At 44.0% G+C, this 27526-nt stretch overlaps 2 protein-coding genes across 5 annotated transcripts; one reads left to right on the plus strand and one right to left on the minus strand.

The window, feature by feature from the left end:
* The first annotated feature begins 1114 nt into the window (after window positions 1–1114).
* On the plus strand, window positions 1115–7031 carry rpusd4 (RNA pseudouridine synthase D4). The gene is made up of 7 exons (XM_072665899.1): window positions 1115–1439; window positions 1534–1705; window positions 2425–2629; window positions 2717–2810; window positions 3776–3926; window positions 4719–4816; window positions 6201–7031. The coding sequence occupies exons 1-7, from the start codon at window positions 1224–1226 to the stop codon at window positions 6396–6398; spliced, it is 1134 nt and encodes a 377-aa protein (XP_072522000.1). The 5' UTR covers window positions 1115–1223; the 3' UTR covers window positions 6399–7031.
* Window positions 7032–7732: 701 nt separating this feature from the next.
* LOC140542934 (transcriptional regulator QRICH1-like) lies at window positions 7733–16393 on the minus strand. Of its 4 annotated transcripts, XR_011978161.1 has the most exons (13): window positions 16228–16393; window positions 14310–14590; window positions 14122–14202; window positions 13374–13511; window positions 12432–13142; window positions 11370–11523; window positions 11083–11237; window positions 10867–10981; window positions 10570–10678; window positions 10284–10435; window positions 9617–9707; window positions 8973–9346; window positions 7733–8839 (listed from the first exon to the last, which is right to left on the minus strand). XR_011978161.1 is itself a non-coding variant. In XM_072665896.1 (12 exons), exons 2-12 carry the CDS (start codon window positions 14556–14558, stop codon window positions 9157–9159), a joined length of 2145 nt encoding a protein of 714 aa, XP_072521997.1. In that variant the 5' UTR covers window positions 14559–14590; window positions 16228–16393; the 3' UTR covers window positions 7733–9156. The 4 variants fall into 4 exon arrangements, 3 of the variants coding, with proteins under 3 accessions (XP_072521997.1, XP_072521999.1, XP_072521998.1); XM_072665896.1 differs by having other exon boundaries at window positions 7733–9346; XM_072665898.1 differs by lacking the exon at window positions 16228–16393 and adding an exon at window positions 16045–16161 and having other exon boundaries at window positions 7733–9346.
* Window positions 16394–27526: the final 11133 nt, after the last annotated feature.

Here is a 27526-nt window from a genome sequence, read left to right on the forward strand (position 1 = left end):
TGCATTATTCATCACAGCTTTAGATACGTATTTCTGTCACACATGACGCACAGAGAGAGAGCGAGAACGAGAGAGGCAGTCTGTCTCCCAAAGTTCACACTCGTGAGTGTGTTCATGTGCTCATGAAGTTTTCAAGTGTGTCCAGTTTCTCAAAAATACAGAAGCTCAGTGAGCACCACCACTCAGAGAACACAGACGACATGTCAACTCAACAGCACGTTTTCTTCCCAGGCCAGGACGCATTTCTGAGAGAAACACAGTCTCTGAGTTTGTTTACTGAGATGTGGTGAGACATGGTGATGCTGACATGGTGATGCAATCAAAAATAAGATGACTTGTGATGTCGGGGGACCAAAATTCAGTGTCAGGATAACGTCTGACACACACTGACACTGACACACACACGCAGAGGTGGGCAGCCAACTCCAGCGCCCGGGGAGCAGAGAGGGTGAGATAAATAGGATATGATATGGTGCCCTGTCCTTGATATGGTGATGTCATGGTGTTAAGTAACCAAAATTTAACATCTGTCTAAGTTGGAGCTTGATGTCCACCTGGGTTTGATTTTTGACAGATATGTGACTTTAATTTCCAACCAAAATTCATTCAAAATTTAAAATTCAATGTTTAAGTCCACTTTTTAATCAGTCATGAGATTTTTCAGTTTTTTCTTGCCAATCAAGTTTGTTATTAGTGTTAGTGTTTGCTATTAAATTATTATTACTGATGTTTTTTTTTGTTTTGTTTTTTATTGCCCACAACTATGGTAATGTGTCTTTGTGTGAGGACAAGTACGGCCGACTATGATCATAGTATTTTTTTCTCATCCATGTAAAGTGTCATTATTATTATGATGATGATGATGATTATTATTATTAGTGCATCACAAAATGTTTTGTATTTTTTTTAAGTAAATAAAATTTACTTTTTTATTTTTTATGTGTATTTTTGACTCCATGCTTTTAATTTTGATTAAATTAATTTTTAACAGCACTCACACTTTTACTTAACCCCTTAAAAACATGTACTATGGCTGGATAGTGTTTATTTGGTTTCACGTTGCCTTTGCTGAGACCGCGGAGGACTTTTATTTTGAAAAACTGCAACACGTCCTCGCTTCGTTCTCGGAAGCCCACACATGACCCTGTGGATCTCGTCCTTGTTTTGCTTTCGTCGTTCTTCTGCTGTTCTTCTGCTGTTCTTCTCCTGGTCGGAGATGTAAAATGAGCAGGATGCAGTTAGCGAGGCCGTGTGTGGGGGCAAGTCGAGGCCTCCATCCCGCCGCTGTGAGGAAAACACAGCCCTCGTGTTTCCTTTTTACTGGTAGAAAATTCGCCACGGTTTCAGAGCAGAACTCGGCCACTCGCACAACAAGAAGACTGAGGGCTGCAGACATCGCGGCCAGACTCCGAAGTGAAAAAGAGAAGACGACAGAGAAGGTTGGGTACATTTATTGAGTCCTCATGCTTCTGTATCTCCAGGTCTGTCTTGTCCCTCCGCTTACAAGTTCCGTCTTCCTTCCGCCTGGTTTAGCCGAAGGTTCCGGGGTCTCCTGTACAGAGAAGAGTCACGGAGCTCAAGCAGTTCACTCAGCAGCTCCAGTCTGTCCATCCAAATGTGTTTGCAAAAGCACTTTCTAACAGCCTTATATACCAGGACCAACACCTGATCGCCATAAATAAGCCATATGGAGTGCCTGTGTACAGTAAGTACTTGGCAGTGTAATAACTGCATCTCTGACTTCAATATTCCCCCTTCCCAGACACTGCATATCCCAAAGCACCCAGACACCTTTTTTCCAATTGCTAAATTAGCCCCACGTGATCTCTATAGAAAAGCATGGTCAATAGAATGAGATGCTCTGGAGAAGCAGCACAAGGTCACCCATGTGCCCAATGGCATGTGTTTACTAGCGGGTTAAAGTGTTAAAGGCCCTAGTATTGAGCTGTGGGGTTGTGCAGCTGGGAAACACTCTCTTGGGTGATCGACCGCTATTGAACACTTTTGGGATGAGTTGGAGTGATGTTTATGATCCAGAACTACTTATCCCACGTCACTGATGCTGTTGTCCAACACCTGTCCGATCACTGATAGCCAGGTGAACTGTTTACACCGCTAACTAGCCTCATAGTGTCATCCAGAACCCGAAACTGGATTCGAGCTCCTGATTTGAATACCTCTGAGCCAGTGTAAAGCTGTCACCAAAGAGTAGGAGCAGTAAAAAGCGGGGTGGCGGGGATAAACTCCCTATTGATGCTTTTGATTTTGGCAAAATTGGTGTCTGCAAACTTTTGGACATGTTGTGTAAGAGTGTGTAAGTGTTGTCCATTCTATGTAAAGACATTAGCAACATTGGTTCGTTGGTGTTTTACGCTTTGGGAAAGCCTGTTTACTAGAATCCGCAACCGCTGGTTATCTCTACAGATTCCGGAGACGTCAGGAACAGCATTGCAGAGAGTCTGCCAGTCCTGGCTAAGATCCTTAGCGGCATGCAGGGAGGGTCTCAGCTGCACCTCTGTTACAGTCTGGAGAAAGATGCCACCGGGGTCCTTCTCCTGGCCAAGACGGAGGAGGCGTATGAACGAGTACAGAGCCTCATCAAATCACGGCAAATGGAGAGCAAGTATATGTAAGTCGTTTTGGACCATTTTGGCCCGGTTGAGATTGGAGTTGAGATGTGAAGATTAATATTGATCATATGTTTCATGTCTCACAGGGTGGTCACTGTAGGTGTGCCTGTTCCTTCTGAAGGAATGGTTGACATCCCCATCATTGAGAAGGAAGTCCTCGGGCCACAGAGTCATTTCAAGGTAATCCAACGATTAGGTTAGGCCTTGACTCCTAAACAAGGAGGTTGATTTTAGGGTTCTTTAAAACAGGCAGTTGTTCTGTATGCACTTACAAATAAAACAAGACAAGACAACCATATTTACCATTTGTGTTGGACACAGATGGAATTTGGCTGAGGGTGAAGGGCCTTGCTCAAGGGCCCAACAGTGGCAGCTTGCAGAGCCTGGGTATTGAACCCACAACCCTGTCGTCAATAGCCCGGAGGTCTAACCTCTGAGCCACAAAAATAAAGATGCTGTAAAGGGTTCCTTAAAACCATTTTTAGTTCCATAAAAAATGTTTTTTAAGAGCTGTGTGAATAAAGAAACTTTTAAAGAGTTAAAGAAGTGGATCTAAAGGTTCCTTACTAATTTAAAGGTTCTTCAGACTTGCATCTCATATACTAAAATGATTCTTTCTGTTACATTGCCTAAAAAAATCCTTTGAAGCACCTTTATTGTAGAACCATAACTACTCAATGGTCCTTAACCTTTGCTTGGTTCAATGTTCTCCAAATAAAACCAATGGCTTTGAACCAGTGTGTCACAGTCCCCCAGTGGGCCATGTTGGTAGCACTGAGGGGGACCTGGCCTTAAGCTAGGTAGTGATTTGTACTTTCAGATTGTTGAGGATGCCCAATTCATGATATCCCACAAACAGGTTCATGGCATTTAGCATGGTGACCCCAGGCTCATGTGGGGCAGCTCTGAAGGGTCCCATTCTATTGGCAGTCTATTTCTTTTCTTTGGAGATTACCCAAGCTGTGAGCGCGGCCGCCCTCGAACACCTGTGTGATCAGTGAGGGCACCTTCAGGAGACAAAGTCACTAATTAGAACAGATGTCTAAATACATTTGGACACATTTGTGGACAAGACCAAGAAACTTCTGAAGCAACAAAAAAAGCCTGAAAAAACCTGAAAATGTGTTTTGATAATGCTCCCTCAGATGGGTCTGAGTCCACTGTACAGACTGTCCGAGGAGGGAAATGGACTGACCAGAGTCCGAGCTCATCGACAAGCCCAAGGTGCCGTCACACAGTACAGAGTACTGGACAGCAGTGCAAGCTGCAGCTTGGTAGAGCTCCAACCATTTACAGGTACTTTCCTATTCTCTCAGCTTCTAAGAGCAGAAGGTCAGATCAGATTCAGTCTTGCTCACATTTGGGACAGTTAACATCTAATATGAACACCTATCACTAAATGTGTATCTGTAGTGTTATTTACTATATGGACAAAAGTATTGGGACACCTGCTTATTTAGTGTTTCTTTTAAAATAAAGGCTATTAAAGAGTTTATCCTGCTTTTGCTGGAGTAACTGTTTCTATTGTCCATTATTCTATTATGTTTATCTGCTCTAGAGTCATATTCTATTGGCAGTAGTTCTGTACAGGGACTAGACAAGCTGTGTGTGTGTGTTTGTGTGTGTTTGTGTGTGTTTGTGTGTGTTTGTGTGTGTTTGTGTGTGTGTGTGTGTGTGTGTGTGTGCGCGCGCATTTGTACATCTGTGTCCGCAATGGGTGCAATTTAAAGTAGCTGAATGCAGTTATTATATATATTATTATTATTATTATTGTTTGTTTGTGTGTGTGTGTGTGTGTGTGTGTGTGTGTGTGTGTGTGTATATAAAGACCAGCGGTTCTGCTGTGGGTCAAACCAGTACCAGGACACTACCATACCACTACCATGTCTACTAACCAAATAATATCTGCTCAGCGGTGGTCCTGTGGTGGGCCTGTACATCGACAGATAGGGGTAAAGGGGGGGGTTGTTAAATTGTGCAGCCACAGCCAAACCTAAAAAAAGTGCACCCATATTATAGGTGTACCCTGCAAAATACACCTGAGTGTAAGAATACTTAAACTGTGTGTTTGCTGTATGTCTGTTTTAGGGGTGAAACACCAGCTGCGGGTCCACATGGCGCTGGCTTTAGGCTGCCCTATTCTGGGAGATCATAAATACGCTAACTGGAACAAGCTGGCTCCCCAGGTAGGCAACTCAAAACCTCAGACATTTAAGATGGATTGTCCAGAAATTGTTGAAATTGAACCTCAGTTGGAATTATCTTGTGTTTCAACCTAAACAAAGGGTTCCTAAACTGAACTGAAAAAAAGAAATAGGGCTGCAACAAATAACTAATTTCACAGTCAAATAATCTGTTGATTGTTTAAACAGAAATAATTAAATAAAATTATTTAGATTATGAATCGATCAGTTACCAAATAAGATATTTGGTATGTGAGATATAGTGTTTTATGCCTTTTGAATCCTCTCAAATGTGAAAATCTATGATATGCAAAGTATCACCAATAGATTTTCCTTTATTAGTTTTCCCATAATTTTTCGGAACACCAAAAAAGAAAAACGGGAGACAAATTTGAGACATTGAGTCATTTTAGTTTCAGTTTGAAAGTATTTTGTGTTACTGCTACGTCTGTATTAGTGACATTTACTTTGATACAGTCTAGCTGGACCCACTATCTCGCCCTCGATTATCTACTCGTACGCACCAGAGTGCAGTAGATGTATGGCCATGTTGCCATGTTTCATCCACACACTCCGTTCACGTGACGGGCAGCTGCTCAGTCTGAGTCTTCTCACTGCAGCTCTGAGTCCAGACTGAGGGAATTATTGCTGTAGAAAGTAACAGCAGCAGTAAAACTGTTTCACACTGTTACAGTCAAACCTTGTTGATTCATCTGCGCTTTATTTGCATCCTGAACCGTTCAGAGTGAGTGCAAGAAACATACGTCACCAACTAATCAACTGTTAAAGAAGTTGCCAACTAATTTGGTCGTCAATTTTAGTCGATCAAGTTGATTAGTTGTTGGACCCCTATTTTTAAATAGAACAAGGGTTAGAAAACAAATAGACTTTTGCAGCTTAAGGCCCCTAAAAGCTTCCACAGCCTATGAGAAAATGTATTGTTTAGTATGTTTGGTAGTTCTCCAATTCATAGAAATCCACTAACCCTGGCAGTTGCTGATTCGTTAAATCAGGTGCTGTGCTGGAAACCAGCCCTTGAGGAATCCATAGTTTAATACATTTGCATGCAGGTATAACGGCATTCAGCATCCTGGGCCCTCGTCATTAAAAATAGTATCGAACGAAGAGAATTTTACTCTGGCTTTTAAGTATCATGTTCAGCACACTCTCTGGAGTGACACCACATCTGTGAAACCAGGCTCTGGGCTAAATTTCCCGAAAGGATCAAGGCCTGAGGCACGTCTTAACCGTCAAATGATACTCCTTCTACCAATGATCTCAATCCCGGAGCCCAACCACCTCGCCTCTAGTTTAACGTTCTCTCAGGACGTGACTCTTCACCGTCACGCTCGAGGACCAAACGCGTTTCTCGTATTTCTGCCTGCAGAAGTTGCCGGAAGGTGTGCTGCGGAGGCTCGACCTGGAGCAGAGCAAAACCCGATACCTCCCGCTCCACCTCCACGCCCGACAGATTATCCTGCCAGGGTTCAAGGGTCAGGGTGACCTCAACGTGTCCTGCCCACTTCCCAAATACTTCATCATGACTCTGAAAAGACTGCAGATCCCGTTGCCTGAGAAGCTGTAAGAGATGAGCACAGCCGGCCCAGGTTGTGAGGGGTTTACAGGAGGAATACGTTTATCTCCAGACAGTATACGTGGACTGACCGCATGTAAAATTTCTCCACAAACGGGTGACGCTGGTCCCGTTTCTCAAGTTAAGAGTGTCCATGCTCGATCCCAGGTGTTTCTTAACCACAGAAGCATCATCACAATCCAAGAGATCCCAAATACATTCTGTAATGTTAAGGTTTGGACCCAGGGGATGGTCAGTCCGTCGTTCTGATTACAGCAGAAGCTTCAGCAGTTAGATTTACAGAGGTTCTCCTTACTTGTCTGTTTCCCAGTAAGAGCTTCTTAATCAGACCCACATTCTTTCAGACCCACTTTTTTTTCTTAGTTGTCTTATCACAGTAGAAGGATGGACACAAACCGCTGTGGATGTTTTCAAGCCTAAAGCACGAGTGGAGCACTTAGCAGGGCTTAGAAACTGGGTCTTACTTAATTGACTTTTGACTGGAACTATTGTGTGTAAATGTAGTCCCTGACATGCATACAGTCATGTACACTTTACATAGACCATAATTGCCAGTGTTGATGTGTGGTAAAGCATATATATATATATTGTTTTTTTACACAAATAAACAAGTCTGACAATAAGGATCCCTGTTTCCTGTTTAAATTCTGTGCTGGGTGCAGAGTAACTTCGAAGGGCAGCAGTTGTATATAAAGTACATTAGCATAAGTCCATCTCTATGCTGGAGTACAATGTACAAAATATGGATATTAATATTTTGTGCACTAACAAATACAGCAGAACTGAGTCAGAACCACCTAAAAGTATACTATGCCTTGCCTTGCCCCAGATGCAGTCAATCACGTGCTTCCTTAGTTTCCAATGATAAACACTCTTGCCACTTACTCGGTTAGTTTCCTTACACCATAATCTTTGTACTTTAAACCTCTATTAAAAGCTTAGTGATTAAAATAAGCGATAGTTTAAACCTTAAACTGACACATTCAGTTCTGTGTAGAAATTTTTGTCTTGTTTTATAGACTAAAGCAAGTCCTACCCTGACTTTTACCATATTAATTTTGAACAGACACATTTTTGACCATGTATTGAGTGGTGGTAACAGTCTAAATCCAGTGTTTGTTAGCGTAACGTTAGCCTAGCAGCTCCAGTCAGGCAGCTGTCAAGCAGGTCATGGCTGATCAGTGTATCTGGGTTAGATGGAGATGCAGTTGCTTGGCTTTTTTCGAGGTTTCCCCAAGTTCTTCACCATAAAAAAAAAAAACATAGAACTGGAGGAGACAAGGAAGACGCAACACACAGTTACAGGGACCTCACTGTACAAAAGGCATGTTCGAAAACACAGGCTCCAATTCATCAATCTCCAGCACCACTATATTAACAATACATATCAGATTACCATAGATGCATATATATAAAAAAATAAAAACAAAAACAAAAACGGAACCAGAGTCTCTTTCCATGTAGAGTACACTCCTCAAAGTGTGCTGACTGTGCTCCTGCCATGTCCTACTTTGTGGGTGTGGTGAATGCAAGGGATTGGAGGAAGATGACACTGTGTTTTGCGCATTTGTGCGAATGCTCCACGTTTTGCTGCCCCTTAAGGCCTTGCAGCGATGACTCCAGTCTAGTGTCGGCATTACATGCTCTTCGTGTCTCTCAGTAACGATGACAAAAGAATGAACAAGGAGTTGGGGAAGAAAAAAAAGAGAAAATAAGTGATGTAAGAAGGGGTTGGTGTGAGACAGGGAGCTACATAAATCAACAGCCACAGCGAGAGAAGAGAAATCACACGTTGAGAGGTTAGATTGTGTCACTCCAGCGGCCACCGTTTGAAAAGAGTAAGTAAATGTCTTTATTATGAAATAAAAAGGCTCATGAGTCCAGTCCAGTCCTCGGATAAAGCTCTGCACATGCTCCAGCAGCAGCCCGGCAGAGGAGGCAAACGAAAAAAAAAAAGAAATTAAGGACATTTGGAAGCTATATTAAGTCAGTGTATAAAAATGAATAGGTCGCATCATAATCTCTGTTTGCAAGCTGTGTGTGTTTATAACCGCAGTGTGAAAATATCAAGCCCATACAGCAATTCCCATTGCGGTTGTATGGTCTTAGTGAAGAATTACAAATAACCTAAGAAGGCCCAAAAAAAATTAAAAAAAATCTCACTAATCAGGACCCTATTGTGTTGAAAATGGCCAATGAAGTACTTTACATAACTACCATGTTATTGCAATCTGTGAACTCAGGACCATTTTCTGGAACTGTACATTATTCTGAACAGACAACAAAGGGGTGGGAGGAAAAAAGGATGCCTGGCTAAATACATCAGTTGGTATACCAGCAAATATACCAAGCCCATTACATTAATGCTTGCCTTTTGGGTCAGCCATTCGTCAAACACTCTTGATTGGCAGATGCTTGAATTCATTCTGCCCCTTCGGTAAAGAGTTTTGAGAAGTCCTTTCACAACAGAGACCGTGCAGCTATTCAAAACACTACTTTATGGAGCATACGTAGAGAACTTATAAAATTTTAGATGTTGCCTCCTCTGAGAAACGGCCCACGTACCACTGGCGGTGTTCCTCTTTAGCTCATGAGTAGATACAGAGCGCAAGGAGACAGCAATGGCCACTAGAGTTCCCTCCTTTTAGCGCGTGAGCGACTGGGCCATAGAGAAGCTGCGAGGACGGAGGAGCTTGGTGGCAGAAACGGACTTTGCTTTCGCCATCTCCTTCTCCTTCCTCGTACTCCCTCACTGGATGTTGGCCTGTGCGATGGAGATTATTTCCTGGATTTCCCGCACCATCATGATGCGTGTGAGCATGTGTTCCAGTTGCTCGCTCGTGATTGGCTGAGTCGAGTACCATATGGGGCTGTTCGGGGCCACGACAGGCTCTGGCGTCAGGTAATAAGTGTCGTTCCGGCCTTTGGCAGTCTGAGGGCTGAGCATCACAAGCACAGAGGGGGAGAGAGAGAGAGAAAGGAGAATACATTTAGAGATGCGGGACCATCTCAAATCCAAACCCGCTCACCACAAAAGACATTTTAACAAATGATCACATGTCAAACGCATGCCTTAATGCATAAAATCAAATAAAGAAGGCTTATTTAAACACTCTGATTCAAGTCTTATGTCACAAAAAAAAAAAGATGAGCCATATAAAAAAAAGCATGTGTATAGATAGACAACCACTGAATGGGAGGAGGCTTACGATTTAAAGAGGTAAAAGTCGTAGAGTTTGATGGGGCATCGAAGTGGGTTATCTGGATCCTCAGCTTGCTCCGCATACATGTCATCCGTCACTATGAATCAAAGAGCCCAAAAAAAAATTGATGTTGGGTATAATTATGCGGGCCTCATTCCCCAATTTCCCCCCCAATCTCATTCCCCAAGACTTGTCCCTACGTTTACATCAGATCCATGATGTGTTTTTAACCACTGAATTATCAGAATCAGAAATACTTGTTACAGTTGCAATCATTCATGTAAGCATAAACACTAATATTTAAAACAAATAGAAAATTAAAATATGTACATGTTTATAAATTATTGATATAGTAAAAAGCAAAATGGCAATAACTGTGATAAATATGAAACATACAGTATAAAGCAGCACACATTTAAATTATTCACAGCTATGCTCTTATAATGATGCACCTCTTGAATTCTTGTAAACTGAACAAATCCCAAATAAGAAAACACTGGTAAACATCAGAAAACTGTAAAGCGGGTTTTAAGAAAAAAATATCTTAAGAATGGTTGGTGAACAAGACCCATCCATTTTGAGCACAGGAAAACCAAAATACACAATAAATAAGAGCTTTAGTAAGAAAGAAGAACCCAAACACAAGAGCTTAAGACCTTCAGAAGTTTCACACCTTTCTGACCAACATGATGGGAGCCTACACCCTTCAGGTAGCGGATGCTGGTGCTCTTGTCTTTCGGATTGGCTGGGTTCTTCTTGGTGTGTCTGAGCACTTTGGAGAAGGCCACTTTCATATGCTGCTCCACCGTGGTCAGGTGAAAGTACCTAGAAAAGAGACAGCTGCCTTTAGCCCAAGTTCTGCAGTGGTCCGCCATTATTCAAACCAGTACTATGCGGTCTGGCTAGTGTTGGGTCATAGGAAATTGAGAAAAATGGATGTGAAAGACACAATAACTTACTTGGTGTTGAAGTACATTAGCGTAGTGAGTAGAGTAGAAGGAGAATGTGCTCCTAGCTGTTTACACTCCCACAACATCTCCTCGGCCACATGACTGGGGATAATATAACCTGAAATGAAAAGCAAAGAACCATAGATTACTGACCTAAAGGTTACCAAGAAGCCATACAGATCCACCACATTGAAACTACTGGGACTTCCAGTCTGATGATGCAGTGATAAGATGCTTTTGGTCTTCTAACCAGCATTTCTTTCAGCACACCTACAACGCATGCCCGATTTCTTATGCACTACTTACCTAATGGGTGGATACTTGGCCTCCACTCTTCCAGTATTTTGTGTAAGCACTGGGAGAAGCGAGTGTAGTACTGATCCGAAAAAATGTCGTCCACTCTGCTGTTCTCAAACATGTACTACAACAAAAAAATGAAATCACACATCGACAAATCAAAAAGTGCTATTTTTAAATAAAAAGAAGAAAGGGGAAAAAGGGGACAAGGCACAGACAACACACCTTCTGTATGCATAAGAAGATGTAATAAAGCGCATCAGGTTCAAACAGCTCCCCCTCTAAGCCACGAGCCTCCTGGGTCATCAGGGCTAGAGCCACATTGAGCTCAGCCACAGAGCTGGAGATGAGGTCCTCTCGGAAACGCAGGGGTTGACGCCCTACAAGGAACAACAACAATAATAATAATAATAATAATAATACAAATAAACATTCAAATTTGTACTGAGCATTTTTGATTATGGTCTTCAAGAGAAGACAACATAATAAGCAGGGATTCATTGTTCACTCACGGCCGATCGGTGCAAGTTTGTTCTGTTCGTTCTTGTCGAGCTCTGCGTTTTTGCGCTGTACCCAAAGCCTCCAAATCTCTAGACCTTCTTCTGGTTTTAGAGTGTTTGGAAGGAGCAACTCAGGAGGGGCTTCAGCTTGTGGCTCTGCCTCTGCCTAAGGAGGGAGAGAGGGAGGGAACAAATGAGGGGTCAGTGAAGGCCTTAGTTTTCTTTCAGGGTAAGTAAGCAACTTGCCTTTTATGAGGGAAAACACATTGGGTAAACTTCCAGAACAACAACAATGAAACCTTATTCTGATTTTTTCAATGTTTAAAAGGTTGAACACCATGCTTGAACTATGCCTGGACACTCCCAATCCTAGAAAACAGCTCGTCAGTTCCATCAATGTAACATCACTTGTCTATGTTTTACCTCAAACTCTAACTGAAGCGTTATATAGATAATTCATGAATTCTAAAGACAATCTTTATTTGGTCCAGGTAAGTTGCATTAGAGCTAGTGCAAAACTTGGAACTGTGGTGGATGTCCAAGAGCACTGAATTATAAGGGTGCCCACAACTCAATTCCCAATGAGAATGACTATTTACCTTCACTGTTGCATAATCTACTAATTATAATGCAGGGAGGCAGAAAGACGTTTTGGGAACTGATCAAATAATGCACCTGCATAACATCACACATCTGAGATGCACGGGTCACATTTTGCAATACCACAATATATATATTTTATCCAAAGTTACATTCCTACCAGTGCATTCAATTAATAAAAATAGTAGACTGAGCTGGTAAACTGGTAAAGGTTACATGTGACAAAACATATCCACTGATTTCTGCTCCCCCTCAGTGAGAATTGCTGTAAATGTCTAAGAGACTGACATATATACACAGCTTGGTCTGTTGGTAACATGTAAATTAGCCATGTTTATCACTTGGATTTGGCACGGTCAGCCAACTTCCTTGTGATAAGCGCAGAATTTAACCAGTTTACAAGGACCGCCCAAATACACATTTTCCATCAACACACCCCAGCTTCTAATCCACGCCCATGCAGCACAGACTAACCTGTAGATGAAGCTGTTGTTCCTGAGCCTCAGCTTCCTGGCCGTGCTGCTGCTGCTGGGGGTCCCATATGTGCAGTGCCTGGGTGGTGCCCGAGTACCCTCCCCCTACGGTTTGTACCGCTACTGGGATGTGGATGTTTCCATTCATAAACTGTGCTGGAAAGAGTGAGTGCACCACTTCCTCCTGTGTGGTCACTCCGGCACCAGACACGGGCACAGCAACCGCACCAGCTGCCTGAGCCACCATCTTGTCCTTATCTTTATCCTGCGAGACAGGTGAGGCCTGCACCTGCACTGTGCTGTAGGCCTCTTGTGGGATAGCGATGTGGGCCACACCCTGCTGCTGCGGGGCCGAATACACCGGGATGGTCCATGTTTCTCCAGCCGGGCCCGTGATGGTGCCGGTGGCGCTGTACAGGTGAGTGCTGTCCACAGTCAGCAGATCAGGCCGGAGCGACAGGTAGCCCTGTTGTTGGCCCTGTGGGATGGCCAGTACTGTGGCCAGCTGTTGGCCCTGGGGTAACGAGTATGACACCACGGTGGGGACATCCACTTTGCGCTTCTTGGCCGGCTGCAGGACGGCTGGCGAGGCTCCTGGTCGGCGCTCTGCCTCGCGAGGAGAACCCTGTTGCTGTGGGGGAGACAGCGCCTCCACTGTCTGGATCTGGATCTGCTGACCTCCGGCTACCGCTGCCACCAGCTGTGCCTGGAGCTGATACAGATTATGCACATTTTACTTGCATACATTGTATTTATTTATGTTTTTACATTAGTGTGATTATGCCATGTGCAATGTACATCCACAATGCTTAGGTATATGAGCAAGTGTCTAGAAGCTCATGTGAGGTCAAGTTCAACAAAAAGGGCCTTCAAGAAACAGCAGCAATGCTGTATTTGTTCTCCCATTAAATCTACACACATTTGTATAGTTTGTATGCTGTACCTGTTGTTGCTGTTCCTCTGTAAGCTCTCCCTGCTGCACCAGCTGTGTTGTAGTGACTCCTTGTAGGTGCTGCTGGGTAGGAGACGCCACCTGCAGCACCTGACCAACCGTCTGACCCTGCTCACCTTGGATCTGTACCTGGGGAAGGAAAAGAGAAAATGTGAGCATGAGAAAGAGAAACCTTAGAAATGCATGGTACCAGATTTAGTTTAGATCTGATCAAGACTTCACCTCTAGGATGTATTTATTGTTGTCTAGAAGCGCAAGGTGAGGTGCTAGAGGTACAGGTCTCCATTTTATCCATTATACTGCATTAGTAACCATTCCAAAATAACAACTGTAACTGTCAATTCTCCTACATTTTATAAATGCTTACGTATCAGCATCAGCAGATACAGTCACATCCAAAAGTATTAGTATTAGCAAAGTCCATTTATAATTATTTTTTGGCTAGTAGTTGATGACACTGCACTTAAGATCAAAATATGAACACGACAGTAGAATTGAAGATATCTAGATGTGTTGAACAACTTGACTGATGTTATCCAATACTGTTAGAGGAGACTGTATGTACTTTAAAATATTGCATATAATTATACAGCCACAGTTTACACTGCTGTGCTCATACCACACCCAGAAATCACAACACACTAGAACAGCAACAGTACATTAAATACTCAAACGCACTCTCTGAGCACTGGTGCATAGAAAGTTTGTGAACGCACAAGCCAAAGAAAGGCAATCTGACCTGTACTTGAATCTGCTGCTCAGACGCCTGCTGCACAGCTGCGGCCAGCTGTGGCGAGATCTGTGCAGACGTCACCTGCACCTGCACAAAACACACAGTCAAGATCATCACCTTTGGCTTTGCAGAGCAGCCCAGTGTGCCTCTTTCAAAGGAATTAGGCTAAATCACTTTTTTTTTTTCCTTCTCACCGGGCACGCCAGCTCCAGCAATGACCCTGCCACCTCTGTGCTGTCAGTGTAGATGCAGTTGGCCCCCTGTTGGTAAACCATGGTGGTGGTAGTGCCACTGGTCTGCTGGCTGAACTCCTGCAGGACTTCAGGACCTTTGGTGGCCAGCGACTCCAGAAACTCCTTCATGCGGTGCTGAGGCACAGTCCGCGCCTTCTGACGCACATACTCGTCGAACGAGATCGCACCGCCTTCGATCGGCTCATTCATGACAGGTCAATCCACCTTGCACTGACAGAAGCCTAGAGAAAAAATACAAAATAATAATAATAATAACAATAATAATAATAGAAAAACCAGTGTTATGACATGTATACACCAGCAAACCATAGTATTGAGGCAAAGCCATGAAACGATAAAAGCAAAAAAAAGAGACGGGACCACCGAGTGATCATTCAGACAGTCTTACAAGTAGCTCCACTGATCTGTCACGGGTTAAGAATAGTATGCAACCTCAGTAATGTCATTTTCCCCATCTCACAGCGGACCACCCTTCCGCTGCATCATCTGTTATTCCCTGACAAGCCTTATCACGCAACACTGCTATGGAATATTCTACTAAAGATAACCACAGTCACCTCCATCTGTCATGCCTATGTAGCCTATACTACATAACTACATGCACAGTGCAGAATACCATGCACAAACAAACTAGCCCCTAGGTTTGCTTTTTTAAGATGAACGCAGCCTTTAACAGGACCAAAGCAGGAGCAGACAGGGCAGGGAAAGAGGTCAGACACCAACCGTGCTGCACTTTGGACCAATCTTTGGAGTCTTTTTTTGGCCAAATCTGAACCCACATGATTCTTTATTGGACAGGTCGGTCGTGCCCTTATGTAACTAACACTGTAGTGCACTAAAAAGTTGCACTACTTGTGTGAACTATTTAGGTGCATTAGTAAGACCCCCAAAAGTATTAGGGTGGGTAAACAGTAGCTATGTAGAGGTGTGTATTGACCTATGCGGTGCACGTATATGCAGCTAGCTAGCATACTGAATCCTACACAATGCCTCACTGGACAAACCATGGATTATTTGGATGCACCAAGGCAATTATTTCATGACCTATTGTAGCACACTATATAGGGAACAAGGAGACATTTGAGATCCAGCCGAATCTTGGAGAACTCTTGGAGAGCTCTCCAGCTTCCCTTCACATTAGGGCATCCCCTGCCTGGCTGCACGAACCGATCGAAAGACTAATGTTAAAAACGCATAACTTTTAATATAATCGCCTTTCTTTCTTTATATGCAGGTAATAAATAGAAATACACCTCTAATAACGTACACGGCCCCTTAGCTAGCTATATATATTAGCTAGTTGCCCGTGGTCGACAAGGCAACGCTACAAAGCAGCTAGCTATGCTATGCTATGCTACAGCTAACTAGTGCTGCCGTATTAGCAACCTAGCTAGCCTGTAGGCTAACGTTAGCTGGCTATGCTTGTGAATAAAATCTCAGTCAGTCCACAAGCCTCGGGAATTCATTTATAATGTGGAAATTAATGCTTTAATCATGAATAAAATAGATCAAACTGCTTCAAACTGGCACCCACATTTCGGTTAGCAGGCTGGCTAGCACAGGCAGCTCGGCCGCGCATCTTGCCATGCTACCTTAAATAATACCAAAGCCAATTTCCGCCAAAACACGCCGTTCAAAAAACAAATCCCCACCAAAGCCCAGATATAATCCTTACACCGCACATGTGGCCTGTATCTGTCTGGAGATACGGAGCTAGAACCGAGCCAAAAGCTCCTTTTTCTCTTATTTAGGAGCAGCAAACAATACCAAATAAATGACGTGACGTGTTGCTTGTTGTAGCCGCACATTAACCCACACCATTAAACCGCGCCGCCGGCTCGCCTGCAGAAACTCCTACCGTGTTAGGAAACGGAGAAACGCGGTTCCCGGGTCGCTCGTTCGGGGGAAAAAGCCCTAAATATATTTTTTAGATCTATTTTTTAAAACAAATCTATCTTTTTAAGAGCGGCGGGCTGACGGAAGTAGGCCTCCTGTGAAAGTGCGGGACCCCGGACTGGCGTGTTCGGAGAGCGCCGCTTCAGTGGAGGCGGGGAAGGGGCTGCAGCTCCCTCTTCAGGCTGCACTGCTGCTCAAAACACACACACTCACACACTCACTCACTCACTCACATCCCGAAATAATCAGCACTTTTAGTTTATATCTTATTTATTCGTTGCCCTGAGATAATATCACTGGCATGAGATTTCAGTGGCCGGAAGTATTAATAGATATAAGTAGATACGGGCTGTGCATTATTATTGGGTTGTTTATTTTTAGTGGTTTGTACTATTTTATAGTATTCGCTTCATATTCGGTTGTATTCTGTCTATTATAACTATTACTATTATCAGTATCGGTCGGTGGTTTCTTCTGCATCATTTGCATCCGTTCAGCAGCTGCATGAGAAGCATAATATGAATACGGTTAACATTTGGCCTATAAAGCAGCAGCTGTCTTCAATATTCACGCATTAAACTGTCCTAATCTGTAGGTTTTGTAATTTCCCATTTGTATGTGATTCCCCAAAGTGCGCCGTTTAGCCTAATTTTGGTGTGCATGTGCCTTTAAGTGGGGCTGTATTTGCTCCAGTCCGCCTTAAAGCGCTAGGCATGTGTGTGTGAGGGCCTCCCCCTGCTCGCGCTGCAAAACGCTGCCTGGCTGAGCTCTTAAGGTGGACCGACGGATTTGTGTAATGCAAGTGCACTCCGTATAAGCAGCGTGGCCTACGAAAGAGTTAATTCCCACGGTCTATCCCTTAACCCTACAATGACCCCAGCCAGAAATTTTGTCAAGCAGAAGTGTATGAAAGTTGAGCCTGTAGTATTTTAGCTCACCACCAAAGCATTTACTAATGTACTAATTCCTTTATTAGTCTAATTACACTTCATTCACACAAGACACATCTAATGTGACAACCGTGTATGCAGAACTATCTCAAAGTTTCAGTTTTGTACTGTATACGGCCCTGTTTACGTCTCACTGCTGATTTCGGACATAGATAGCATAGCATAGATGTGCTACAGATAGGCTACAGCTTAATACTAAGGGGTTCCTTTTAAACCTCCTTTTTGGAAAACTCTGTATATAATGTATTTGTACATTACATTTATTTACATTTATGGTATTTAGTTGACACTCTTATCCAGAGTGACTTACAAGGTTACTCGTATTACAGCGATGTGTTAGGAGTCTTGCCTGAGGACTCTTATTGGTGTAGCACAGCATAGTCACCCAGACTGGGAATCGAACCCCAGTGTCCTACATGGTGTGGTAGCTCAGAGTCAAATAGGAGACACTCTTTCTTTCCTACGGTTTAAACAGAGGCAGGCAAAATGCAGCATTAGGCCTCTCGTCGGTGGTCATCCATGGGTAAGGATCTGAACCCCAGTCTACCTCATGGAGGTTTTTATTGGGGTTACCCACTTAAAAAAAATACACCACCTGCTATATTATATAGTGAGCCAAAAAAAACCCAAAAAAAAACAACATATTTAAATATGTTTTTAGTCCCAAGAGGTCTGTTATTGTGAGAACACCAGCAGTGGCATACATTAGATTTGAATGTGTCCTTATTAATAGCATTAATACCATGTTTTCATGGAGCACAGTCACGATACAGTACAAAAGTCAAGTCAAGTCAAGTGGGTTTTATGGTCATTTCAACTACATACAGAGTTCACAGTGAAACGAAACCACGTTCCTCCAGGACCATGGTGCAACATAGACACAGTGCATACAGAACACAAGTGCAACACAATACAGTACAGACAGAGAATAATAAATAATTGGCGGTAGTGTGCAAATTATGCAGTGTGTAATAAATATTGAGTCCAGTGAGGTAGTAAAGTTATTAGTGCAAATGCTTGTGCAAACATGCTTCCCATTTTATCTGGGGTAAATGGTTGGAGAGAGAGAGAGAGAGAGAGAGAGAGAGAGAGAGAGAGAAACAGAAAAGACATCAGTTCAGAAGTTGAGTTGAGTTGAGAAGTCTGATGGCTTGGGGGAAGAAGCTATTGCAGAGTCTGGTCGTGTTGGACCGGATGCCGCGGTACCTTCTTTCCCAGACAGTTTTTATCCACAAAGTTGGTTACACACTGAAAAACCTGAAAATGATTCCTCCTCCACCAACACTCCACCAGTAATAGGTTCCAGTATCTTCCTGGAATCCACCAAACCCAGACTGGCCCATCAGACTCACACCACTAAAGCTGACGCTTGGCATTGTGCATAGTGATCTTGGTCTTGTGTGCAATTGCTAGGCCATTAACCCACTTTGTGCAGCTCCCGGTGCCTAGGTGGCCTTCAGAAGTGTGGCTACTGTACATTATTAAAATAATCATATCAGAATATTATGACCACCTCTGGTGTGGAATGAACTGGGGCCATTCTATCAGCTCCACTCACTATATAGGAGCACTCTGTAGCTCTATTTTTAATTAATAATTACAGACTGTAGTTCATCTGTTTCTCTGCATGCTTTGTTAGCCTCCTTTCACCCTGTTTGCCGTTTATGGTCAGGACACCACAGGACCATGTAAATAATGTACAGTAGCCACACCCCTGTAGGGCACCTACAGTAAGACAGCATATCTGCAACCAAACAGATATAATATAAGAACTGACACAGGTCACAATAATTCCAGAGTCAGTGCTTTGTCATGATGTGCAAACAGGCTGGTGAAGTGCAAAGCTAATAGTCTTAAAGAAATCCTTTAAACTGAGCAGATTAGCTCTCTGCAGCTGTGAGCAGATCAGAAAGCAAGTGATAAGGAAAACAACACAACGGGACAATGCCTGCCTTTGTTGGACACTACAACTCTCCATCCATTGCAGCTCCAGGATCGTATAGCTCTCTTGAAATGATTATTGAGTATTGCTGCAGCACCTGACGATTACTAACCTACATTGCAGAAGCTGGTTCTAGGGCACTGATCTCACAAAACATGAACCAGATGGTGGAAAGATTACGGCACAACGTCAGAGGGACTTCAATCTAAGCATCAGTGCAGAGACCGAGGCAGTGACATGTCATATTCAGGCTTCACTCGGTGTCTGATTTTACGAACAGATCAGAATCTGTCTACAATTTGAAGAGGTCTGCAACTCTCAGGGACTGTCGGAGCAGCTGTCAGATCCTCAGGTGAGTACAAGTGTTGATAAGGGTTGACTCAGGTTTTCTGTCTAGGAATTTTGTCTATGTCTTCGGCTAAAGCTCAGCACCACTGTTCTTGGTCAATTTTACTAGGATGAGCTGGAATAGCCTCAGCTCTGATGTTAAAGTTTCACACAGACACTTTTTTTTAACAAAATAGGTGCCAAAGGTTTTTGTTTTTGCAACAATGCCATAGAAGAACCACTTTTGGTTCCCCAAAGATCCTTTTAATACTTGGTTCTTTGAAGAAACAGCTGCAAATGATGATGTATGAGTGTGAAGAACCTTTCTAAAGTTTGAAGAACCTCCGTATAAAGATCTGCACTCTTAAAAAAAGGTGCCATAAAGGGTTCCTTGAGCGAAGCCATAGCAGAACCTTTAGAAGAATCATGATTTGTTTTATTTTGAGGTGTTAAGACCATTTTGAGGTTCTAGACCAACATAAGTGCTCTGCCTAAAACATTTACATTACTGTGGAAGTTCTTTAATCTTCAGAAAGGTTCTTTATACTCACAAACAACCAAATTTGGCACTTTTCTTTTAAACTGATGTACCTAGAACCATGCATCCAAGCCAAGAACCACTTAAGAATCTTTTAATAAATGCTATATCCCTGCTTCTTACATTGACCATGTCCACAAATAATTCTGAAGTCAATTTACTGTATATTCCCTACTCATATACTGTGCCTCTTCACTTATCCTGGCTTCCATAGGATATGGCTGCTTTCAGAAACTCCCAGAGCCCAACAGCTTGGCTTCTGGCTCTGGTGTTAGGATTGTCTCTGCTCCAGCAAGCTGCTGTTGCATTTGTTGGAACAGCAGGTAGCTCAGACTTAAAGACGTCCTTGGGTCAACATAAGTCAGGCCTGGCCTCCAGCACCACTCAAGACAATCAACAAGCTCCTGTCCCAGTTCAGCTTTCAACTTGGACTGAAAGAGGAGTTGATGGGCCCTCCAGAGACTTGTCACTGCCTCTTCAGCTAAACACAGGCCCCACTGATGGCTCTGGAGATGGAAGTGGTCTTAGAGAGAACGCAGAGGCAACCAGAGGTAGAGCACCATCTGCTGGTGTGTTGGAGATGAACATGTTTGTCCTAAGTGGTGAGGAGGAGCGAGATTTGGAGGACAGTGCAACAGACCCCCCTCCTCTCCCCGCTGTTCCACAAAGGCTCATGCAGGGGATTATCCATGATGATGATCAGGATATGATGATAATGAAAAGAAACGAACCCGGCTTTCCGCAATCCGTGTCCACGTTGCCTGCTCAGTCTGCTACACCTGCTCACAGCACAGCAGCTATGAATAAAAACAACACCAACAGCTCAACAGTAGCAGCAGCTATGGATAAAGAAATGACTACCATTAGTATGCTTGTAGACGTCCCAGCTCTTGATGGCTTTTTACATGACAAGGGAATCAGCTATACAGAAAAGTTTGAAGAAGCCCCAGAGGGAAAACAGCGCACATTTACAGCAAGCTCCACTGCTGGAATTCAGGCCTTAGGGAGCACCTCCAGTTCTGAACTCCAGTCTATTGCTGACCAGTCGCCACCTAAAGACATGGAGTTTGTCTATGTTTCAGCTAACAGGACAACTGAGGGGACTGTTTCTGGTTCCCAGACATCTCTAGTGTCCTTATCCTCCACCAATCAATCAACAGAATCAGGTGGGCAGAAAGGTAGAGGTCAGTACAGTAAGTAATCTATTATTAATCATAATTAATATAGCTGATCAACTATATTTGAGGAATTAGTTCTAAATATCTCTCTCTCTCTCTCTCTCTCTCTCTCTCTCTCATTTCAGATGATGACAAGTCAAGATGGTTTGGAGGGATATTCGGGCCGATCACAGACAAAGGCCTGTCTGATGCCTCAGGTCCATGTGCGCTTGGTTTAGGCCCTTGTGTGTTTCCCACCAGCCCCAATGGCACTCTCCTGCAGTGGGAGGATTTGCGTCGCACCCTGGCATTTGCCTGGGAGCTTCACGTCTTTGGTTCTGCTGTCTTCTTCTTGTTAGTGGTGGGCGGAGCTTTCTGGGGTTTGATTGGTGGATCTGGCATATGCCAACCCTTTTGTGAAGCCCTCACTCTGGCAAATGCTTTGCTGCTACTGGCAGGTTTGCTCAGATTTGTTCAGTTTGTGGTCGACCCATACGGTACGAGGCGTGTCCTGCCCCGTCCGGTCCTCGCGGCACTGTACAACCTACCTCTTGCCCTTCTGCTGTGGGCACAGGTCACCCTAGCTCTGCTTGCATTGAAAGGAACACGGCTGAACCTCCTGGCTCCTGCTCTTCAGCGTCCTCATGTAGCTGGGGGGCTAGCCACTTTGCATTGTGCTTCCCTTCTGGTGGCTGATCTTCTGTCCCACACCCTGTCCCCAGCGCTACCCTTAATGCTTCAGACGCTCTCCATCTGCTGGGGTCTTCCGCTCTGTTTGGGAATCCTCTTCCGGGCTCTGCCTCCACTTAGGCCGGCTGCCAGAACCCCTATCCCTAGATGGGGGGCCTACAAGCGTGTTGAGGAGCGTGCCAGGCGGGTTCTAATCGTTTGTGCCCTGCTGGGCGTGCTGTGTTGCACTCTACAGATCCATGGCCTGCTCTGGATGTACGGGCTCCTCGGAGACTGGCGCCGGTTCGGCTGGGGTTGGTGGCTCGGGCAATTCTGGGCACGCCTGCTGGAGCTGTCCTGGAGCTTTTCAATGCTGTTGCTGGGATCACGAGCCTTCTGGAGGCCTAGAGGAGGGCATAAGAGAGGAGATCAAGCTCAAGGGGCTGGTGGAAGATCTGAGAAGAAAACACTGGCTTCCTGCTGGCACAGAGTGTTGAAGTGCCTGCAGGCAAAACCTTGGGGAAGACAAGAAAATGCCTGGGCTGATCTGTTGCCTAATAACTGGGCAGGGTACCAGCAATCTAGAGCAGATATCAGGAATTTGGTGATTGAGAACTTTGAAGGTCCTGTAAGTGCTAGCATGAAGGACAGCCATGCTAACAGTACAAGTCATAGAGCTTATAGTAACAACAACTATGACTCTCAGTCAGCTCCTCGGTGGTCTAATGGTCTGGAATGGCAAGAGCGTGACTGTGTCTTGTCTTTAATCGAGTTTGACTTATGTCCTCCCTCTCCAATCGAACTTAGACGAAGCATTGACAACGCCTTGCATTTTGGCCACCTTTTGGGGAGCATGGGGAGCCTCTTTACCCCTCCGCCTCCTTCCTGGACCCAGAGTGAGGCGTCCACAGCAGCTTCTGGTAGTGATTTTGCAACACAAACGACACCCACCCACATAGCTTACAGATGGGCTCTGGACGCAGGCTCAAGCCCCATCTCTCCCCAGCGCTTCAGGATGGCGCAGCAACCCGAGTTGGCAGTGCTGGATCCAGAAACCTTCCTTCCGCCGGACATTACCAGTGAGAGCAGGCTGTGGGAGAGAAATTCTGCAATACCAGCTGTTAACGAAGATGGTGACTGGATCAGCATAATTAGTGGTGATGATATCACTAATCTCTGAACTGCTAGTTTGTTTCATATCCAAACCATGAAGATCATGTATGCAAATACTAATGTAGTACTGACTGAGTACTGACGAATCAATTCTAGGTTACTGTGCAATTCTACCAATGTATATACATCCCACAATGTTTTAAGAGCACTTTATTAGGTACATTCTTTTCTCAATTCCCAGATTGATTTGTGTTAAAGTTGATAGTCAACAGTGATCTTCATACAAGCATAATTGTGTAAAAATTTAATTTTATCAATGTACATACCTCCATAGTGTGAGACTAACATGTTTAACAAGCACTTTACGAAAAAAATGTTTTTTTGTTCTTAATTCCCACACTTTTTTGTGACCAAAGTTGACAGCAGAGCTTAATAAATGTTTTCTTTCAACCTATTTGTGGTGGAATTTAGTGTAAATTTAAGTACAAATGTAATGTAAATGTAGTGTCATACATCTATTTACTGGATATCCGGTGTTTGAGCATATCTTTACAGACACTATTGGAATATATATTTAGAGCTACACCATTTTTATGACTATTATGTTTTGCTTTAGTTGCTAAAGAAAAATATAAATCATTAATAATAAATAAATATTAAATATAAAATCATTATTGTATTATAACAATGATGGTCCTACACAACTTCACCGTGTTCAAATAATCAGTGCCAATATTTTAGTGAATAGACGTTAAATAAGTGCAAAAAAGTGATATACTGCAAAAAAAGCATTCCAGTATATGATTAACCAGTTTATAAATTCATGATGTTCTAGAAATACTAATTATTCAATAAAAAAAGATGATTTCCTTTATAATATTATATTTAAATCTTCATGTAAAATGTATTACTGTATATAAAAAAAGCATTTTTATGACAAGTAAACTCTTTTAAACAGGAGTGTATATCTAAGTCGGATGCTTTCCACCCTAAAACAGACTAAAAGCAAGTAAGTAAGTGTATGTCTACATCGGTTTACCTTTACTTACCTTGAAAATCTTCTACATTCAGTTACATTCAGCTTGGTTGTAACAGCACCGGTTGCACTTTCTTCATAAAATGGAAAGTAAAAAACATAGGCTTTATATACAATCAGGAATCTTATATTAGGGTTGGCTTAGTGCATGCAAAGTCAAGTACTGTGTTGGGCCATCTGATCAATCGGCTAGAGGGGCATGAAGGCCCCCTATCAGCATTAGGCTGTGAAGCACTGGAACAGTGTTCTCTGGAATGACAGAGCACCATCCAAATTTCCTTTGGGAGGAACTGGAGTGGCTAATCATCCAACATCAGTATCTGACCCCACCCTGCTGAAAAAGTAATACCACATGGACCAGCATGGGCATGAATTCCATGCTGGCCTAAGCTAATTTCTGCAAGCCTGGTGTTGGCTGACCAGTGATCAGCATTGTAGCATTCCAGAAACTATAGTCTGAATGCAATACAATCCTCACTGCAGTGTTCCAACATCTACTGTAAAGACTTCCCAGAAGAGTAGAGGCTGTTACTGCAGTAAACTGGAGGCAAACTCCCCCAGGATGCTCTTCATGCAGAAGAAACGACGAGCTGCTGTTTACAGTCGTCTGGTGGTAAAGAGGCTACTTCCATCGTCTTCCAGCAGGGGGCAGCACATATGGCCAAAACTGACTGATGGCACCTAGAGCTAACCACAACAGCCGTTTCACGTCCCTCATGTTTTATTTGGCTACCGTTTAACAACCCCATGATCAGGTCACTTGGATGAACACCATTCTCCTCAGGATAGGGGTTCCTAGCCAGGATCCACACACTCAGCTCAAGCATGGAGGTGTAATAATTAGCATATCAGTGGCTAATGTAATGCACAGTAATTGGTTACAGGTGAATCTGATAACTGCACCATATATTCTGACTCGAATGGTCGAACTTAGTCTCAGCAGGCTTATATGTCTATGGCCTTGTTTTGTATCGAGAGGTGCAACACATTAAATAAAAAAAACAACAACGTGAAAATGTGGACGAGAGACAAACTCCATCTCCTGATCGTCGTCACAGCAACGCTGAGCTCAACAGCATCTTGTCTAGACACGATTCCTAGAAAGACCCAGGAGCGCGTGATCCGACCTGGCACGCTGTTTGTAGGCGACCAGGCAAATAAAACCCAAGATGATGGAGCTGCAGGACATCCTGATGGATACCAAGCTGATCAGCCTGAGGCAGAAGGTTAAGTTTGAAGGAATACTCCAGAATTTAATTGTCTATCTTCATTTGGCAAAATTCCAACAGAAGAACAAAACCAGCAGCTTCAGAGGTCTTTCCTTGTTCTCCTAGCTAATATTAGTATGACTTCTCTTGTGTGTGTGTGTGTGTGTCAGTGGGATACCAGCTTACTAGGCTAAAACTCCACCAATTGAAGCCCACTGTGCGGTGTGATAACGACTCTATGACTCTGAGGATGCTGGGAAAGCGAGTACCTGACCTCATGGTCGAGAGAGGTGAGGACTTAGTCCAGTTATCTGTAAAACAGCTGCTGCACCAAGTCAAGTAATGGTTAAGCATGAAAAGCTGGTTCCAGTATCGAATGTAAAGCGGTTTTAACAGGCTTGAAGATGCTTGATCTCCAAAGGTATTGGAAACCTCTTCAGGCCTGCTTCTCATGCCAAGTGTTAAGGCCCAGGATGATGATTAGTTTGAGCCAGACATGGTAACGAAGACTAGCTAAAGCTACTTGAGACTGTAACTACATAAAATGTTTGCTTCTACCCAGCCTTAGGGTGGGCCTAGCTCTTCCCTAATCCCTATGTGTTCGGTGTCTGGGGGCCATAATCAGCTTTCTTGCATACAAGAGCTGAGCGTGGTCTTGAAGCATGGCTGGGCTGGACTGGGCAACCTAAATGGGACGTGTGTGTGTGTTCCTCTTCTGTGGTGTACAGCAAAGCTTTATGTTTCATAGATGGCAAGAACCCAGTGGCGTTATCTGACGTGCCTGCCCACTGTGGCGTCTCGGTGAAGAGGGCACGCAGAGAGGTGTTCCTCGTTGCTAAGTATGATGGCTGCCATGTCACCCAGCAGGTAATGGGAGTTGAGCAGAGGCAAAATGATGGACGTGGCTCTTAATGTAAACTGGAAATCTTTTCAATCTGAAGACTCTGACATGCTTAGTCCATGTGTCTAACCTAGATGCATGCTCTTGACTTGTTTTGTGATTGCAGGGGGATGATTACATCCTGCCATTACGTATGTGGGGAGCTCCAGTGAAAATGGGTTGTCCTGTAGCAGCTCTTTTTCTTTCAGTCGCCTGTACTGTCTCTGCTATGCTGATTCAAACTGGAGTCTCTCTGGAGTCCCTCAAACTGAAAGGTGACCTTCAGAACAGACCTTCCCAGTGAACACCTTCAGAAAACTGTTTGCAGACATGTCTGGATGGTGGCTGGATTCCAAGAAAGCTTTTGTTTTCTAGTGAGTGGAGCATGGCAGCCCCTGGCTCAAGCTTGTGACTCCTGTGGGTTCACCCTGGAGGCTGTGCCCAGTGGATGGGTTGTCACTGCTCCGTATACGAGCAGCTGTTGGCAAATTGAGGTAAAATTTCTATATTTATAGTCTTGAGTGCTGCTTCAGTATTTTGTTGTGCTTTGATGTTCTATCTATCTATCTCTCTCTCTCTCTCTCAGGGTGCTGAACGGCTGTTGTCGGTGATGTATAGTAATGGGGAGTTGACCCTTTCCTGCCCAGTAGCCGCCATGCCTTCACCTGCAGATCAAGAGCTTCCACCAGTACCTCCCTTCTCTTCTGTAGACTACCCTTTCCCTTATGTTGGGCCTGAGTTTTGGCCCTTCTACCCTGGCTATCCTGGTGCTCCTGCCAAGAACCCAACAACTGATCCTGCAACAGTTACAGCTCCCAGTGTTGATGAGCAGTTTTGGCATCCTTATGGCTACGCTAAACATTGGCTCTTTCATCCTGGTGCCCCTCCCAGGAGCCCCACAACTGCTCCAACAACTACTGCCCCAACTACTACTACTGCCGCTGCCACCACCACAACAGTTAAACTTCCCAGTGTTGATGAGCGGTTTTGGTATCCTTATGGCCATGCTAAGCATTGGCTCTTCTACCCTGGCTATCCTGGTGCCCCTCCCAGGATCCCCACAACTGCCCCAACAACTACTGCCACAACTGGCAGTAAACCTCCCAGTGCCGATCACCAGCACTGGTCTCGCTTCCCTTGGCCACCTGCAGCATATGGTCCTTTATTTCCCACACATTCCCAGAGCCCTCCAGTTCTCGGCCCTGCCAGTGAAGTCAGGCAAGCACACCAAATGCCCTGGATGTCCTACCCCCACAGGTACACTGGGCAAGCTCAAAAAGGCTCATTGCCCTGGCAGAACTGGCAACTCCCCGTATACCAAACGCCTGTTGCGCCACATCTACAAACCTCTTCATTGGCTTACCCATCTGCAGCCGCGAGGTACGATCATCAAGGAATGCCACAACTCTACTCGTGGCCAATGCACCATTCTGCTCTGGCC

This window comes from Salminus brasiliensis, chromosome 21 (assembly GCF_030463535.1).
Source record: "Salminus brasiliensis chromosome 21, fSalBra1.hap2, whole genome shotgun sequence".
In the NCBI taxonomy this organism is placed as follows: domain Eukaryota; kingdom Metazoa; phylum Chordata; class Actinopteri; order Characiformes; family Bryconidae; genus Salminus; species Salminus brasiliensis.

Coding starts and splice junctions, on each gene's coding strand:
- rpusd4 (XM_072665899.1), top strand. CDS start 1,224: ATGAGCAGGATGCAGTTAGCGAGGCCGTGTGTGGGGGCAAGTCGAGGC. Junction 1,706..2,424: donor ATATGGAGTGCCTGTGTACA/GTAAGTACTTGG, acceptor TTATCTCTACAG/ATTCCGGAGACGTCAGGAAC. Junction 2,811..3,775: donor GGCCACAGAGTCATTTCAAG/GTAATCCAACGA, acceptor ATGCTCCCTCAG/ATGGGTCTGAGTCCACTGTA.
- LOC140542934 (XM_072665896.1), bottom strand. CDS start 14,558: ATGAATGAGCCGATCGAAGGCGGTGCGATCTCGTTCGACGAGTATGTG. Junction 10,982..11,082: donor TCTTCTTATGCATACAGAAG/GTGTGTTGTCTG, acceptor TTTTTGTTGTAG/TACATGTTTGAGAACAGCAG. Junction 10,679..10,866: donor GCCAAGTATCCACCCATTAG/GTAAGTAGTGCA, acceptor TTTTCATTTCAG/GTTATATTATCCCCAGTCAT.